The sequence below is a fragment of the Carcharodon carcharias genome, chromosome 9, assembly GCF_017639515.1.
Source record: "Carcharodon carcharias isolate sCarCar2 chromosome 9, sCarCar2.pri, whole genome shotgun sequence".
Classification (NCBI taxonomy): Eukaryota; Metazoa; Chordata; class Chondrichthyes; order Lamniformes; family Lamnidae; genus Carcharodon; species Carcharodon carcharias.
This window is the reverse complement of record NC_054475.1, coordinates 103,572,204-103,588,230: the sequence shown is the minus strand read 5'-3', so window position 1 is coordinate 103,588,230 and position 16,027 is coordinate 103,572,204. Positions and strand designations below refer to the sequence as shown.

Below are 16,027 nucleotides of genomic sequence, written 5' to 3'. Positions count from 1 at the left end.
CTGGGCTAGATTCCTTTTCAACTCACTGAAAGTAGCCCTCCTCCAATTTAGTGTTCTTTTTTCACATTTGATTGTTCCTTGTCCTTTTTCCTAACTACCGTAAGCTCCATTTTTATCAAAGGGTTTCTAAAATCCAGATAGATAATGTCCACCAGATTTCCCTCATTCACTGCATTCTTCATGCCTTGAGACCCCAAGCAAAACGTCCTATATGTGAACAACAGTATAGCAACTTCCAGAATTTCCATTACATCACTGACAAAATGTATATACTACCACAACACAAATAGCTGGCAAATTTCGAAGGTAGCAACTTTGAGACTGAGATGGTCTTTATCTAAACTAATGTTAGTGAAGGTTGTGTGCAAAATGTCATTTTGGGTTTTTTAGGAGTATAACTGAAGGCTTGAAGCAGAAATTTCAGGAAATATCAGTTTAATGTTGTTATTCACCTCCCTTGCAAGATTAAATACATTGTGGAGAATTCTTGATGATGTTTAAGACCTCTAAGAAGAAGTAGGCTCAATTGGCCAATATGAGTTTTTTCATATTTAAGGAAGTGATATTTTTGGTTTTAAAAAAACAATGCTCCTGCTGTCTTGTTAGAGTTGTCATTCCAGCAGGGAGGTGGTGGCATAGTGGTATTGTCACTGGACTGGTAATCACAGAGACCCAGGGTAATACTCTGGGGACCCAGTTTCAAATCCACTATGGCAGATGGTGGAATTTGAATTCAATAAAAAATATGGAGCTAAAAGTCTAATGATGACCATGAAACCACTGATGATTGTTGTAAAAACCATCTGGTTCACTAATGGGAAGGAAATATGTTCTGGCCTACATGGCAATATGGTTGACTCTTAAAATGCCCTTTGAACAAGGGGGCAATAAATGTTGGCCTGCCCACATCCCATGATAAATGACTTAAGATCACCCTTGCTGGCACAGAGGGAATGGGGACCAGGTGGCTTAGAAGTGCACTTTCTCCAAAATAAAAAATCACTCAGTTAATTAGAATGTTTGCGGTATTTACTAAAAATTGGGATGTTTTCATATTTTAACACATCCATTCAGATGATATGTTAAGTATCAACTGTCCATGTGTCTGTACATCTATACATAATCATGCACTACGCACATACATTCCCATGCATAGAGATAAATGCACCTTATTTGGACAGTTAAGCACAAGTACACATACTCTTTTTATACTAAGAAATGAAGGAAAGTCAAACTTGCCATGTAGTTTCTATATACATTTTGAAATACACTGGACTACTTGTTTTATCTTCATGATGAACTTCAAATATTGGGTAGTACCAGTAGATAGTAAACTATGTAACAGGACTGGATAGCATAAAGTAAATTTTGTTTGATTCTGAATTAACTTTATGGAACACATTAATCTAAATAAAGGAGTGTGATGCATGGCTATGGATTGAAGTTTCAAAAATGATGGCATTTTACTTGCTATTCACAAGTAGTCGGTCTTTGCTTCATCTGTATTACTGAAATCCTTAAGGAACACATGTAAGAAGGAGAGATTTTATGAAGTCTGGATACTTGTGCGATCATCTAGTAATATTGATTTTTATATAATTGTTACTCATGTTTATTTAATCAATGCTCTGACTGCACTCAGTCTGGGAGAAGACAGAGTAAATATATTGTATAGTAACCTTATGACCAACATCCCCAAACAGATGGATAAGTGATCATAATCTCAATAGATTCTTAAGTAATTGCCACATTTACATATATACATTGACACGATACTCTGGAAGAGAAGCAGAACTTGGAAGTCTGTATATTTATTAAATATATTTAATTTTGCTCATTTTTAATACATTTATTTTGACTTTAAAGTCTCTGTTCTGTCTCACATCCCAATACCTCGACACGGAGAGCAATATTTCGTTGCCAGGTTTGTGGAAGAATTCTCAAATACTGAGCAAATATGGGAGGATCAAAGGTGTTCTGAACTTGGCTTTTACTGTCCACATTCCCTTTAAATACCTGTGGAATAAACAGTTCAAGATGTATATCAGCATCTGGTCATGGAACAGAAGATGAATTGTCATTAGACTGACAGCTGAACCTTGTAGTGGAGCTGGGAAGAATAGTTTACTCGAGCCAGATTGTGAAAAAGAATTTATGCAGTGCCTTTCACAACATCAGGACACCCCAAAGCACTTTATAGCCAATAAAGAACTTTATAGCCAATAAAGATTTTTGAAGTATAGTCACTGTTGTAATGTGGAAAACATGGCAGCCAGTTTGTGCACTCCCACAAAGAGCAATGCGATAATGATCAAATAATCAATTTTGTTGTGATGTTCATTGAGGGATAAATATTGGTCAGGACACTGGGGATAATTCCCCTGCTCTTCTTTGAAATAATGCCATTAGTCACTTACATCAGCCAGACAGAGTTCTGGCTCCATCGACAGTGCAACACTCCCTCATTACTGCAAGGTGTGTCAGACTAGATTTTGCCACTCAAATCTCCAGAGTGAAATTTGAATCCTCAATCATTAAATCATCTTAAAATATTTTTGTTTTACTTTCATTTCATTCTCCCTGCCAAATGTGAGGGACATAGATTTTGGGGATGAGAACACTATTTGACTGTAAAACTAAATTATGGAACATTCCTGAGGCTAAATTTGGAAAATGGTCAGATATAATTCATTCAAACGAACCTTGATTAATTAGACAATGCCCAGGAAAGATCAACAAGCATGAATCCAGGGCTGGGGTTATGAAGTCTCATAGAAATGACCTTGTTTTTGTTAAGACAAGAATGAGAGGCAATATCATACTAGGTTTTCTCAATGATGAGAATGGATAATGTGGCTGCAAATATCTTAATTAGCTGAGTGCAAAGACCAGGTTTTGACAACATGTCAAGATAAATTTGAAATTAGAAACAAGGTTTCCCACCCGCTCACTAGTACAGAATAGATCTCACTTAAAAAATGTGAATACTGTGTTGACTAACACAATTTAAAAATTGATGCACGAGTATTTGGTTAGGAAAGGGATTATAGGTAAAAGGGATCAATGCAGAAGAGATCATAAAATATAGTATGAAAAGTGAAAGTTCTCAAATGCCTGACACCTTGTTCATGAAGTTAAATGGTTAATGATGAACATTAAAGACTTGAGACTGGACCTGATGGATATGTTTTTACCTCATTTACCTTTGGATGCAGGAAATCTTTTCTCAGCAGTTAAATGAGTTGTGTAATGTCCACAATAAAATGTACTGTGGGTGGCCTGTAGAAGGAATAGGCTTGGCAAGTGACATAACATTGTCTTGTGCAATGCTCTCTTAAATGTTTCCTCTACTGTAGTCTATCAAACATTTTCAGGGCAGTTAGAATGAAGCCCCTTCTACCTAAACAAATGCCTGAACGCAGCAGCACACTTCCTACTCCACCAGGATGTTATTTTCCATTTCCTACACCATTCTATTGTTTAGAATTTTGCAGTGAGTTTTCCAAGTTAGTTTCAATTAGTACTGAGTTATTGTATTGTGCCCACAAAAGCTTATAATATTCAGAAGGTAAAATTAATTCCAGCCCAAAAACAGGCCTGGGAGAGCAATGTGCAACCAAACCACACCTGTTGTTTACAATGCAGGCGATAGGCAAACTTCATGCAGCCTACTCATTTAAATGTTTGCGTGGTGCAGCCAGTGCTGTGCGCTGCTGCATGGCTTACATGCTTTAGCAATGGACATAAAATCATGAGAGCCTGACATGCGTTCAAGCTGGATTGTGCTACATAAAGCCAACCTGCAACTCTGAAAGGGAAAGTACATTTTGGCTGGTGCATGTGATGTAAGTCATTCTAGAAGTCAGTTTCACCTAGGAAAAAGATAGGAATGGCACAACATGGCAGAGAGTGGGCTACAAAGTTCTCCAAAGCAACACTGGAGGCCTTGGTGCAAGAGGTGGACAGGAAAACTAATGTCCTCTATACACGGGAGCCAGGGTGGCCCGTGCCTTTCTCATTTCGGATACCCAAGAACTGTCACCTGACCAACCATGGCTGCAGGAGCATGAAGTGAAAGAGGAAGAAGATGCTAATGATAATGCAATGGGAGACCTGCCAAAGAGCCTCTTGTCACTCAAGGAGCATGGAGGATCCCAGAAACCACCTTGCACATGGTTTTGTGCAGAGCTTGGAGCTCATCCTTTCCAGTGTGGAAGTGGTGGCCTTCTACACTTGCGGTCCCAACAATGATGCAGTGTCTGATGGCCAGTTTCACAGCTTCCATTGCAGCATATGCAGAAACCATCCAATGTCTGGTTAGTATTGCAGTGAAAACTCAGAGGGAGATCATACAAGTTCAGCTTGCTGCCACACAAGTTCAGACTGCTGCTATCATGGCTGCAGAAACCAGCATTCAAAAGGGCGTACAGTGCTTTGCTGCAGTTTAGCAATCAGTCCTGCAACTGGAGATGCTCAGGAGGCATGGCAGTGCTCCGTGGAGTATGAACCTGCTGTTTCTTTCAGGAATAGAGCATGCACACTCCCATTCTGCCAGTGCCCTCACTGTTGTCTGTCAACCAGCAGTACAGACTGCTGCCATCCATGCTGAGGTGGTGCAGTGTAAAGCTGTGTGAAGTCCTGCAAGGCCATCTCCCCTACTGAAAGTCAGCAGCTTTCTGCCAACCACTGTGGTAGAACTGCAAAGGCCACTAGGGCAGGCAAAGGAATATGGGGAAAAAGGAATAAGGGAATGCACAAAGCTGATTAGTTGATTAGTGGATTATTGGATGGTTTCATAAACCTGGTTTTAAATGTTTATTCCATGGTGGCTTTTATTTCAACATTGTGGCTAAGAGGTCGCTGTGATGATCAGTAAGAGAGGGATGGTAAGGTGTGTAGGACTGTTGGGGAAATGGGAATTGGAGTTGTGTTCACTGGTATAACATCCAGATGAGTTGATCATAGACAGTCCGGCCGGAATGGGAAGTTGTAGTTTGCCTCCTCGCTTCCTCCTCCTCTTCCTTCTGAGCTGCCCACAATATACCCAGTGACAAGGGCTGTGCCCTCTTGTTGGTGAAATTGTGCAGGATGCAGCAGATCATGACAAATTGTGAAACATGCTCTGGGGAGTGCTGCAAAGCTCCTCCAGTGTGGACCTCACAGTAAATGCACTGTATTAGTGGCTCAGTGATCTGCTCGATGATGCTCTGTATGGCAGCATGTCTCTGTTATATGCATTCTACCCACACGTGCGTGAGTTGGACACGGAAGTCATAAGCCCAGTGCTCGGCAGATAACCCTTGTCGCCCAGTAACCTTCCTCTGTACTGTCAAATACTTATGGAACAGTGGACCAGTGCAGAAAAAAGACATCATGACTGCGGCCAGGATTGTGGGTATTGATCTACATGAGGCAATGTGCATCGTCACACATCAGTTGCACACTGAGGGAACGGAATCCTTTGGATTTGCAGTACAGCTCTGAATTTAGATGTAATACCTGCAAAGCAGCATGTGTGCAGTCAACAGCACCTTGTATCATGGGGGAGCTTGCTAACCTGACAAAACCATGTTCCTGCTCTACCTACTTCCCTCTGAAACGAGAGAAGGTAATGTATACACCTATCTATACAACAGTGGATGCAAACTGCAAGATGTTGCAGCTGCTACCCTCCTCCAAACTGAAAGGAGCCCGATGTGAAGAAATTCATGGCCACAGTCGTCTTCACAGCCCCTGGCAATGTTCACGTTCATGCCATAGTTCTCTTGTAATGGTAGTTATTTAAAGACTAACAGTAAATATATTTTAAGTATTATTTCTTGAGAAGGAATCAGTTATAGTTTGGAATGATGGGCGATCAGATCTATATCCTTCTTTGTCTGGAATAGGAACAAAGGAATATAGGAACAGGAGAAGGCCATTCAGCCTGTCGAGCCTACCTCGCCATTCAATACGATCATGGCTGATCGAACACTTCAATGCCTTTTATCCACACTATTCCCATAACCCTTTACATTATTGTTAATCAGAAATCTATCAATCTCCACCTTAAACTACCTTAAACATACTCAATGATTGAGCTTTCAAGGCCCTCTGAGGTAGAGAATTCTCAGTTCTAAGTGGCTTCCCCCTTATTTTGAAATTGTCTCCCCTGGTTCTAGACTCCCCAACCAGAGGAAACATCTTACCTGCATCTACCCTGTATATTCATTTAAGTATTTTGTAGGTTTCAATGAGAAAACCTCTCATTCTTCGAACCTCTAGAGAATACAGGCCCAGTTTGTCCAATCTCTCTTCATAAGACAGTCCCACCATCACCGGAACAAGTCTGCGAACCTTTGTTGCACTCCCTCTATGACAATAATATCTTGAGTTAAGGGGACCAAAGCTGCACACAGTACTCCAGATGCGGTCTAACTAAGCTTCTATACAATTGAAGCAAGACCTCACTACTCAAATCCTCTTGCGATAAAGTTTATCATTCCATTACCCTTCCTTATTGCTTTTTGCACCTGCATTTTAGCTTTCAGTGACTTATGGACAAGGACACCCAGGTCCCTTTATACATCTACACTTTCTAATCTCTTACCATTTAGGAAATAGTTTGCACATCTATTCCTTCTACCAAAGTGGATAATCTCACATCTTTCCACATTATATTCTATTTGCCATGTTCTTGCCCACTCACTAAATCTGTCCAAATCCTCCTTTAGCCACTTCACAACACACATTCCCACCCAGCTTTGTATCATCCACGAACTTACATTTGGTCCCCACATCCAAATAATTGATATATATTATAGTTGGGGCCCAAGTATTGATCCTTGTGGTACCCCAGTAGTCACAGCCTGTCAATGTGAGAATGACCCATTTATTCCTACTCTCTGTTTTTTGTATTTATTTATTAGTTTATGTGATGTGGGCGCCACTGGATAGGCCAGCATTTATTGCCCATGCTGAATTTCCTTTAAGAGGTAGTGGTCAGGCACCTTCTTGAACCGCAGTCCATGTGGTGTAGGTGCACCCAAAATCTTATTAGGGAGGATGTTCCAGGATTTTGACCCAGCAACAGTGAAGGAATGATGACATAGTTCCAAGTTAAGTTGGTGTGTGGCTTGGAGATACACAATAGGCACCTGCTGCCCTTGTCCTTCCAGGTGATAGAAGTCATGGGCTTGGAAGGTGCTGTCGAGGGAGCCTTGGTGAATTGCCTCTTGTGGAAAGTACATTCTGCTGCCACTGTGCCAGTGGTGGAGGGAATTAATTTTTTCTCACCAAGGCTCCCTCGACAGCAACTTTTTTTAAGGTGGTGGATGGGGTGCCAATCAAGTGGCTGCTTTGTCCTGGATGGGGTCGTGCTTCTTTAGTGTTCTCCGGTCAGGCAGAGAGTATTCCATCACACTCCTGAGCTGTGTCTTGTACATGGTGGACAGGCTTTGGGAAGTCAGGAGGTTAGTTAGTTGCCTCAGAATTCCCAGCCTCTGACCTGCTCTTGTAGTCACAGTAATTATATGGCTAGTTCAGTTCAGTTTCTGGTCATTGGTAGCCGCCAGGATTTGATAATGGGGGATTTAGCAATGGTTATGCCATTGAGTGTCAAGAGCAGATGGTTAGATTCTCTCTTGTTGGAAATGGTGATTGCCTGGCACTTGTACAGTGCAAATATCACTTGCCACTTATCAGCCCAAGCCTGAACGTTGACAAGGTCTTGCTGCGTATGGACATGGACTGCTTCAGCATCTGAGGAGTTGTGAATGAACATTGTGCAATCATCAGCGAACATCCCCACTTCTGATGTTTGGCATAAAGAGACCCAAGATAAACTTCATATGGTAGCAAAGAAGCTCATTGGCAGTGATTCAATGATAAAGAACTTCAGATTAAAAGCATCTGAAGAATGTAGTTGTCCAGCTTGGAGGGAATAGTTTTGATAGAATGGTCTTGTGTATTGCGCAGCTGATTTGTACCATCCAGGCCTCAAAAAGTCTCAATTCCGGTACTCCTGAGCCTTACCCCAACTAAATGTACAGCAGTGCACGTAGATGTTGCTGATGGCAAATTAGGAATCTAGGTTTTCTTTCATTCATTGATGTCAAGTTGAATTCACTTCTATGTCTGCTTTTTTTGATGGGAGGGGGAAGAAATGAGAATGAAGATGGACAACATTCTCTTGGGTTTAGGAGGCAGTCAAATATATGAATAAAGCTTCATACTTACAATACAGAAAGAATTCCTCATAACATGTCTAGTTTTTAATAATAAATAAAAACCTTGATTGACAATTATACACACATTCCAGAAATTGTTAATAGTTTGATGTGAAGTCTCTTATTACAATTTTTTTCAGAACCTACCTTTTTCTTCAAGTTTCGTGTATCTTTAATTACTGTCCAGCTGTTTCGATCATCACTATACGAGATAATATACTCCTTCACAAACATAGCCCGCCCCAGGTGGTTGGCACCCTGGGTTATAATTCCTGTAATTTTTTTCCTGTGTTGAAAGTTGATCTGAAACCATTCATGTGGATTGTTCCTCTGTGAGTAGAAAACAGTTTGTGGTACTTTAATTTCACAAAATTGTCTGTTTTTTTGATTATAAACTGCAACAGAAATAATACGGTAGCAATTCAAATAGTACAGAAAGATTCAAAAAATTGCAGACAGTTAAGAATCTGATCTCTGAGATATAAACTACTGGAATAATTTCATAAGATACCAGCTTGTAACTCACTCCCGAGTATCCAACATTCTTTAGTTTATTTGTTTTCTTTGTTACCTTTGGTACCCATGCATTTGTGAACCCTTCTTTGTTGAGGCGAGCCAGTGATGGAACCCATGCACTCATGCTAACCCAGAATGAGGAGGCAGTGAGTTGATGGTCTAAGATGACCATACTCTCCATCCCTAATGGCAAAGAACAACCTGGAAAACAAAAGGAAAGACATCCTGAGGCACAGTTTTGTGGTGTTGCTGAGAAAGCCTGGTAAACTCATTAAACCTTTTAAAGCAAAGGAAAAGCCATCCAGTCACAAAAACACCCATTGACCATTACCCTTTGCTCCCTGCCTCTGAGACAATTTTGGGTACATCTTGCCATTTTGCCTTTGATTCCATGGGCTTTTCCTTTCATTACCAGCCTGTCATGTGAGATCTTGTCAAAAGCCTCGATGACATCCATATAGTCTACATCAAGTGCACTACCCTCATTGACTCTCCTTGTTACCTCCTCCAAAAATTCAATCAATGTTAATTAGACATAACCCTACCTTAACAAATCCACGCTGACTGTCTTTGGTTAATCCATGTCTTTCTAAATGAAAATTTATCCCATTCCTCAGAAATTTTTTCCAATAATTTTTCTATCACTGAAGTTAGGCTGGCTGGCCTGCAATTATTCAGTCTAAAAACAAAAATACTGCGGATGCTGGAAATCCAAAACAAAAACAAAAACAGAATTACCTGGAAAAACTCAGCAGGTCTGGCAGCATCGGCGGAGAAGTAAAGAGTTGATGTTTCGAGTCCTCATGACCCTTCGACAGAACTTGAGTTCGAGTCCAAGAAAGAGTTGAAATATAAGCTGGTTTAAGGTGTGTGTGTGGGGGGCGGAGAGAGAGAGAGAGAGAGAGAGGTGGAGTGGGGGTGTGGTTGTAGGGACAAACAAGCAGTGATAGAAGCAGATCATCAAAAGATGTCAACAACAATAATACAAAAGAACACATAGGTGTTAAAGTTAAAGTTGGTGATATTATCTAAACGAATGTGCTAATTAAGAATGGATGGTAGGGCACTCAAGGTATAGCTCTAGTGGGGGTGGGGAGAGCATAAAAGATGTAAAAAATAAATAAATAAATAAATAAATAATTTTCTTTTTTCTTTTTCTCTTTTTATAATGGAAATAGGTGGGAAAAGGAAAATCTATATAATTTATTGGAAAAAAAGAAAAGGAAGGGGGAAACAGAAAGGGGGTGGGGATGGGGGAGGGAGCTCACGACCTAAAGTTGTTGAATTCAATATTCAGTCCGGATGGCTGTAAAGTGCCTAGTCGGAAGATGAGGTGTTGTTCCTCCAGTTTGCGTTGGGCTTCACTGGAACAATGCAGCAAGCCAAGGACAGACACGTGGGCAAGAGAGCAGGGTGGAGTGTTAAAATGACAAGCGACAGGGAGGTTTGGGTCATTCTTGCGGACAGACCACAGGTGTTCTGCAAAGCGGTCGCCCAGTTTACGTTTGGTCTCTCCAATGTAGAGGAGACCACATTGGGAGCAACGAATGCAGTAGACTAAGTTGGGGGAAATGCAAGTGAAATGCTGCTTCACTTGAAAGGAGTGTTTGGGTCCTTGGACGGTGAGGAGAGAGGAAGTGAAGGGGCAGGTATTGCATCTTTTGCGTGGGCATGGGGTGGTGCCATAGGAGGGGGTTGAGGAGTAGGGGGTGATGGAGGAGTGGACCAGGGTGTCCCGGAGGGAGCGATCCCTATGGAATGTCGATAGGGGGGGTGAGGGGAAGATGTGTTTGGTGGTGGCATCATGCTGGAGTTGGCGGAAATGGCGGAGGATGATTCTTTGAATGCAGAGGCTGGTGGGGTGATAAGTGAGGACAAGGGGGACCCTATCATGTTTCTGGGAGGGAGGAGAAGGCGTCTATCTCTTTATCCCTTTTTAAACATTGGTAAACATTAATTGTCCTCTGGCACCACACCTGTAGCCAGAGAGGATTGGAAAATAATGGTTAGAGCCTCTGCTATTTCTTCTCTTTCTTCCCTTAAAGCTTAGGATATGTTTTGTACAGCCAGAGCAAGCTCAAAGGGCCAAATGACCTATTCCTCCTTCGATTTCTTTTGTTATGTAGATATGGATTCAGATGAATGTTCACTCTTCTCCTTATTTAAGTACATCTTTCAGTTTTACCCCTTTTAGCCCTCCCACAGCACGCCTATTTCCAACTGATTAGGGCATTGAGCAGTCTATTGTTCAGATGGTACTTTGTAAAGAGTAATGCGTAGGTCGATGTTCCTCAGACCTGCTCTCCATCCATGTGGAGAGGTATTTCTGCTTGTCTTTATTTTTCCAAGAGGTATAGCAGAGGGAGAAACGAAGTTAATGTGTGAAGTATTGTGAACACAATCCAAATCCTACTACTTGTTATTTGATTAACAACCTCCCATTGTTATGTTATCTAATAATGATTAAGGACTTTGTGAGGATAGCAGAGCTGTCTTCATTTTATTTACTAAGCCCCAACTTGGTATGAGGTCAGCACTATCTGTGCCTTCATCCTATTGATGCCATTTTACTAATTCCCTAAAGGGTAGTTTAAGCAAATAAGATCAACGGAGATTGTTTTCAAAACTGTAACCTAGCTTTATAAGTGATATGGGTTGACAACATTTTTTATTGATGATTCAATTGAGGTGATCAATTTGAAAACTATGGGGAATTTACCTCTGCCCATGATATTGCATGAACATGTTATATCATTAGGCCCATTCCTTAAATTTATCTTAAAAAGACTGGCTAGCTCTTAGATGAAAAGCAGCATCAGCTGAAATGGTGCAGGAGAGGAGGCAAGGTAGTGAGCACTGCCAATTGAGAGATGATCAGCAGTTACAAATGCAGAGGAAGTCTGCTTGAAGACATGCAACAACATCAGGGAGAGGAGGTCATCGAGTGATAGGTAAGGCACAGAATCAGCACAAAGGAAAACGGGATCACCAAGAAATGTAAGGGCCCAGACTTTTGCTCCCAGGTCGGGTGTGCAGATATGGGAGAATTTCCGGCTCTGCAAACATGACCTTTAAAAATGGCCGGGTGCAGTTGGAATTATCTTTCCAAGGGGATGGGCTGGATTAGAAGTCGGGCCCGCTGCCCCCAGGATGAGTGCAGAGGCAGGCTGTGCTGAAATCCTGTATCTGTGCTCTGGCACTGTGTTGAATTAAATTTAAAAAAATAATAAAATAAATCACTCCAGCCTTCACCACCCCACACACATTCTCCATGCCCTATCCATGCCATCCTATGCCACCTCATGCACCCCCACTCAACCCCATGGCCCCTTATACTCCTAAGTCAACCCATGCTACTCCACCCACCCCCATGGCTCCTCATACCCCCAATGTCAACCCATGCCCCTCTACCCGCTCCCATGGCCTCCCATACTCCCTATGCCAACTCATCCCTCTCTACCCATCCCTCATGGCTCCTCATACACCCTATGCCCCCATATCCTCATGGGCCCTTATAGCCCAATGCCAACTTAGTGCTAACTCATGCCAACGCAACCCTAACCTGCCACCCACAGACCTTTCACCTTACCCCTTCCATACAAAGTCACCTAGCATCCTTTGACAGTTCTTTGACAGTTTGACGGTCCCTCAAGAGGTTGATAGTTCTTAGTTTGTTCCTTGACAGCTTGACATATCCATCTGACAGGATGAAAGTTAGCTCTGGACCTATTTTATGCAACTTGGCAGAAATTTCTAAATATAACTATACTAAGTTATTTGGGCCAGGATCTTCGGGTCAGCATGTGGGGGCAGGCGCTGCTTGCCAACACGTAAAATGACACGCGGTGACATCGGGCGTGCGTCCTGACATCACCGCACATCATTCAGGTCTTCAGTTCAGCTGGCGGGCGCGCGGCGGAGTCGGCTGCGCATCTGCCAAACTGTCAAAGGCCTATTAAGGCCATTTAAACACTAATTAAAGTCCAATCTTAAGGTTGGCGGGCAGGCAAAGAGCCCAGGTGGCCTTTGCATTTATCATGAAACCTCATCCACGGGCGGGATTAGGTTTCATGAAGTGTTTATAAATTGAATAAAACTTTTTATTACAGTTCATTGACATGACCCAGCTCATGTGACACTGTCACATGAGGGGACATGTCTTAAAAATCTTTTTCTTTATTAAAATTTTTGACATCAAACTAATCTCCGAGGCAGTTCTGTGAAAGAGCGTAGGCCCCGACTCAGCCTGATCCCCACGCCCGCACAGGGAGCGCACAGCGCTTCCAGGTGCATGTCACGCTGGGCGGGCCTTAATTGGCCCACCCATGTAAAATGGTGGCGTCCAGCCGATTGCGGGTGGCGATCGGCTGCGTGCCCGCTCCTACCCAGGTCCCCCCCACCTCTAACGACGGGGAGAAAATGCTCTCTTGGAGTTCTAATTTTCACCCAATTTTTAAAGTGTATCTGTATTTACTTCCTTTGTAAGTCCCTATGTACCATACCTTAGCCATAAGGATCAGTCTATTAGAGAAATTACCCCAAGGATCTACTAAATGCTGTTTATAATGTGGTGAAAGGAAGCATGTGAGTACAGTCCAGGATAACTTAATCACCAGTTTTCATCAGCTCTTCCTCTCTCTTCACATTTAAAACATGTTAGATCCTTGCTTTTGTAATCTCTGCCCCATTTTGTTTCATTTTTCTTGGTTAGTTTTAGGTTTATTCTCTTTTTTTCCCCTTTAATTTGCTGTCAGACAACAGCTGTTCATGATTCTGCCATTCACACCTCCACTGAACACACCATTTGTTTCTACATTTGTCCAGTTACCACTCCCTTTGACTCTGTACTACCAACCCTTTGCCATTTAACCGTGCTTGCCTTCCACCCTATTAGAGATTTTTCTTTTTGTTCTTCCCCTCTCCAACTTGCTTAAAATCTATTACATTTCTAACTTTTCTCAGTTCCAATAAAGGCCATCGACATGAAATGTTAGCACCATTTCTCTCTCTCGACAGATGCTACCTGACCTACTGAGCATTTCCAGCATTTTCTGTTTTTATTTCAGATTTACAGCATCCACTATATTTTGTAATTGTTTTCCCTTCTTTCAAGTCTGACTATTCTGGGATGAACTTTCAAAATCATTGGGGTTATGTCTCTGAACTTACTCTGTAGATCGCAACCCAGCAACTCCATTCGTAGTGCAGAGTCTCCCATGCTTGGCTTAGGGTACACTCTGATATACCGGGCTATGATTGGTGGATTGAAATCGTTTCTCACCTGTCCTATTCCATCAGTGTTTCCTGTAAATATCTGGAATTAAAAAGTGCAAATATAGATGTATACAGGGTTCGTAACAAAGATGAAAGAGACCTAGATCAAATCACACAGTTTTAAAATGATTCGGAATGGACCTACTGCTTACAACTTCACTTAAAATAATGTTTGTCTTGAAACTGATTTCCATTTGCCTTCTCATTTCTCTTTCTATCAGGCTCTGAGGTTAGGAGTTTTATTTGCAACTATGCTTTAAGTGAGGAAATCTGAGTGTTCCTTCAATGATCTAATATCACCAGCACTTTAAACCATTTAGTGTATTTTTTCCAAAGGCACTGTGGAAAGTTAGTCTAGTTCTAGTTGTTTGATTGGAGTTTATCCTGAAGATTCCCCCCACAGGCTTCAGGACCCAGTCATCAGGCTCAAGCAGGGGTCAGAAGCCTGGACTGTGTGGGAAACCTAACTGTGAATTTCCCCGAATTGGCCAATTAATGGCTAGAAGGCATGCTTGCCATCCAATTAGGGATAGTGAGGGTCAATAGGATGCCTTTTCAGGTAAGTGAGAGAGATGATGCCCCAAGATGGAGGTGCAGTCTCTCCAACTTTTTAAAGTTTAAAATAAAAGAAGCCCTTAATAAGCAGCCAGGCCACTATTGTTGAGGTGGAATCCCAGGTGGATGTAGCTGCAGACGAAGTTAGGCAGGTGGGGAGGACCTCATAGTTGTCAGGTCTGCCCCTGGAAGACCACCTGCAGGCAGCTGGGCTGATCCTCAATGCCTCTGGAGACCTGGTGGTCCACTGTAAAATCCCATTTGGCCTCTGTTAACAGGCCTTAATAGGCCAATAACCAGCTGATTTGGCTATCTGCTGCCTGTAGGAAAATAGCCCTACTAAACCCCCCCATCCGACCTCCTGCAAATTGCCAGCTGTGGAAATTTATGTGCCCATCTGCCTCTATGCAGCCCCCATCAAAATTCAGCCCCTTCATTCTCAAAGTCAGACAAACAGTATTCTACTTCATGGATTTTCATTTCCATTGCAGTTAATGGGCATGAAAATTGGGATAACAAGGGGCTAATTCGATCTCACCCATTTTATACTATCACCCAAATTACCCTCAGTGAATCCATTTTCCAGTATTAAGGTGACAGGGGAAATTACAGCACTATAACTACTTGGAAAAGGCAAAATTCTGACCTTATCTGAGGCACCAATTCATTTTGCTTTTATTGTGAGAAAAAATGTTACTTACTTTAATGTCTAAGGAGGTATTGCTTTTGTAGCTTTTCCAGTCATAGGTGTCCAGGCTATAGGAAATATAAAAGTGATCCACATATAGGTGCTTAAAATAGTGGCGGGCTCCCTGTGTAATTATTCCATGAACTAACATTGGTGTCTTTAAATCAACCTGGAAGCATATCACCAAGACAAAGGTTAGAATTCAATTAATAAATTGAGAAGCTATCTTTTGTTAGAATGTTTGAAATCTTGAGGTGCTACATAACGTATAAAGTATAAAGTAACACTAAGTGCCTATCCTACATTACAAATGGAGGTGATGCAAGTACGGGTATGGGCAGAGAGGTGTCCAAGGTGTCCAAACATACCTCAAAATTTCTATTTTTAAATCAGCTCACGCCCTTTTTTGAAAGGATGTGCCTTAGATTACTTGATAAAACACAAAAACAAAGAGTGTTCTTCTAGGGTTAGTTAGTTCTCCAATTCAAACTGTGTAAAGTGATTAGCTGAGCTTGTGCATCTCAATGTTCACTGGATATGTCAATGAATAGTTGCAAAGTTATTGATAAGACTATTGGGACAAAACTGACACTTGGGCATTGTGCTTATATTAATGTCCGAAAAGATTTGTTTCTTTCCATTTGCTTTATTTGAATTGTTATATTAGTGGAAGTAATAATGTTTCTATTTGAATCTATCATCAGCTGTTGCTCCTACTTGTATTAGCAACCTAGGGCATTATCTTCCTTGATAACAAATTGTTAGGTGCAGGTTCAGCATATATGTC

General features: G+C 41.7%; 1 protein-coding gene across 2 annotated transcripts in view; it reads right to left on the bottom strand.

The window, feature by feature from the left end:
• Positions 1-1,808: 1,808 nt before the first annotated feature.
• The window catches only part of f8 (coagulation factor VIII, procoagulant component), a 96,010-nt gene continuing 81,791 nt past the window's right edge, over positions 1,809-16,027 (bottom strand). For both annotated transcript variants that reach the window (XM_041195849.1, XM_041195850.1), the window contains exons 21-25: positions 15,254-15,409; positions 13,893-14,037; positions 8,779-8,924; positions 8,355-8,537; positions 1,809-2,016 (exon numbers count right to left, since the gene is read on the bottom strand). In XM_041195849.1, coding sequence (XP_041051783.1) covers positions 1,861-2,016; positions 8,355-8,537; positions 8,779-8,924; positions 13,893-14,037; positions 15,254-15,409 — 786 coding nt within the window. In that variant the 3' untranslated portion in view covers positions 1,809-1,860. The remainder of the gene's footprint in view (positions 2,017-8,354; positions 8,538-8,778; positions 8,925-13,892; positions 14,038-15,253; positions 15,410-16,027) is intronic.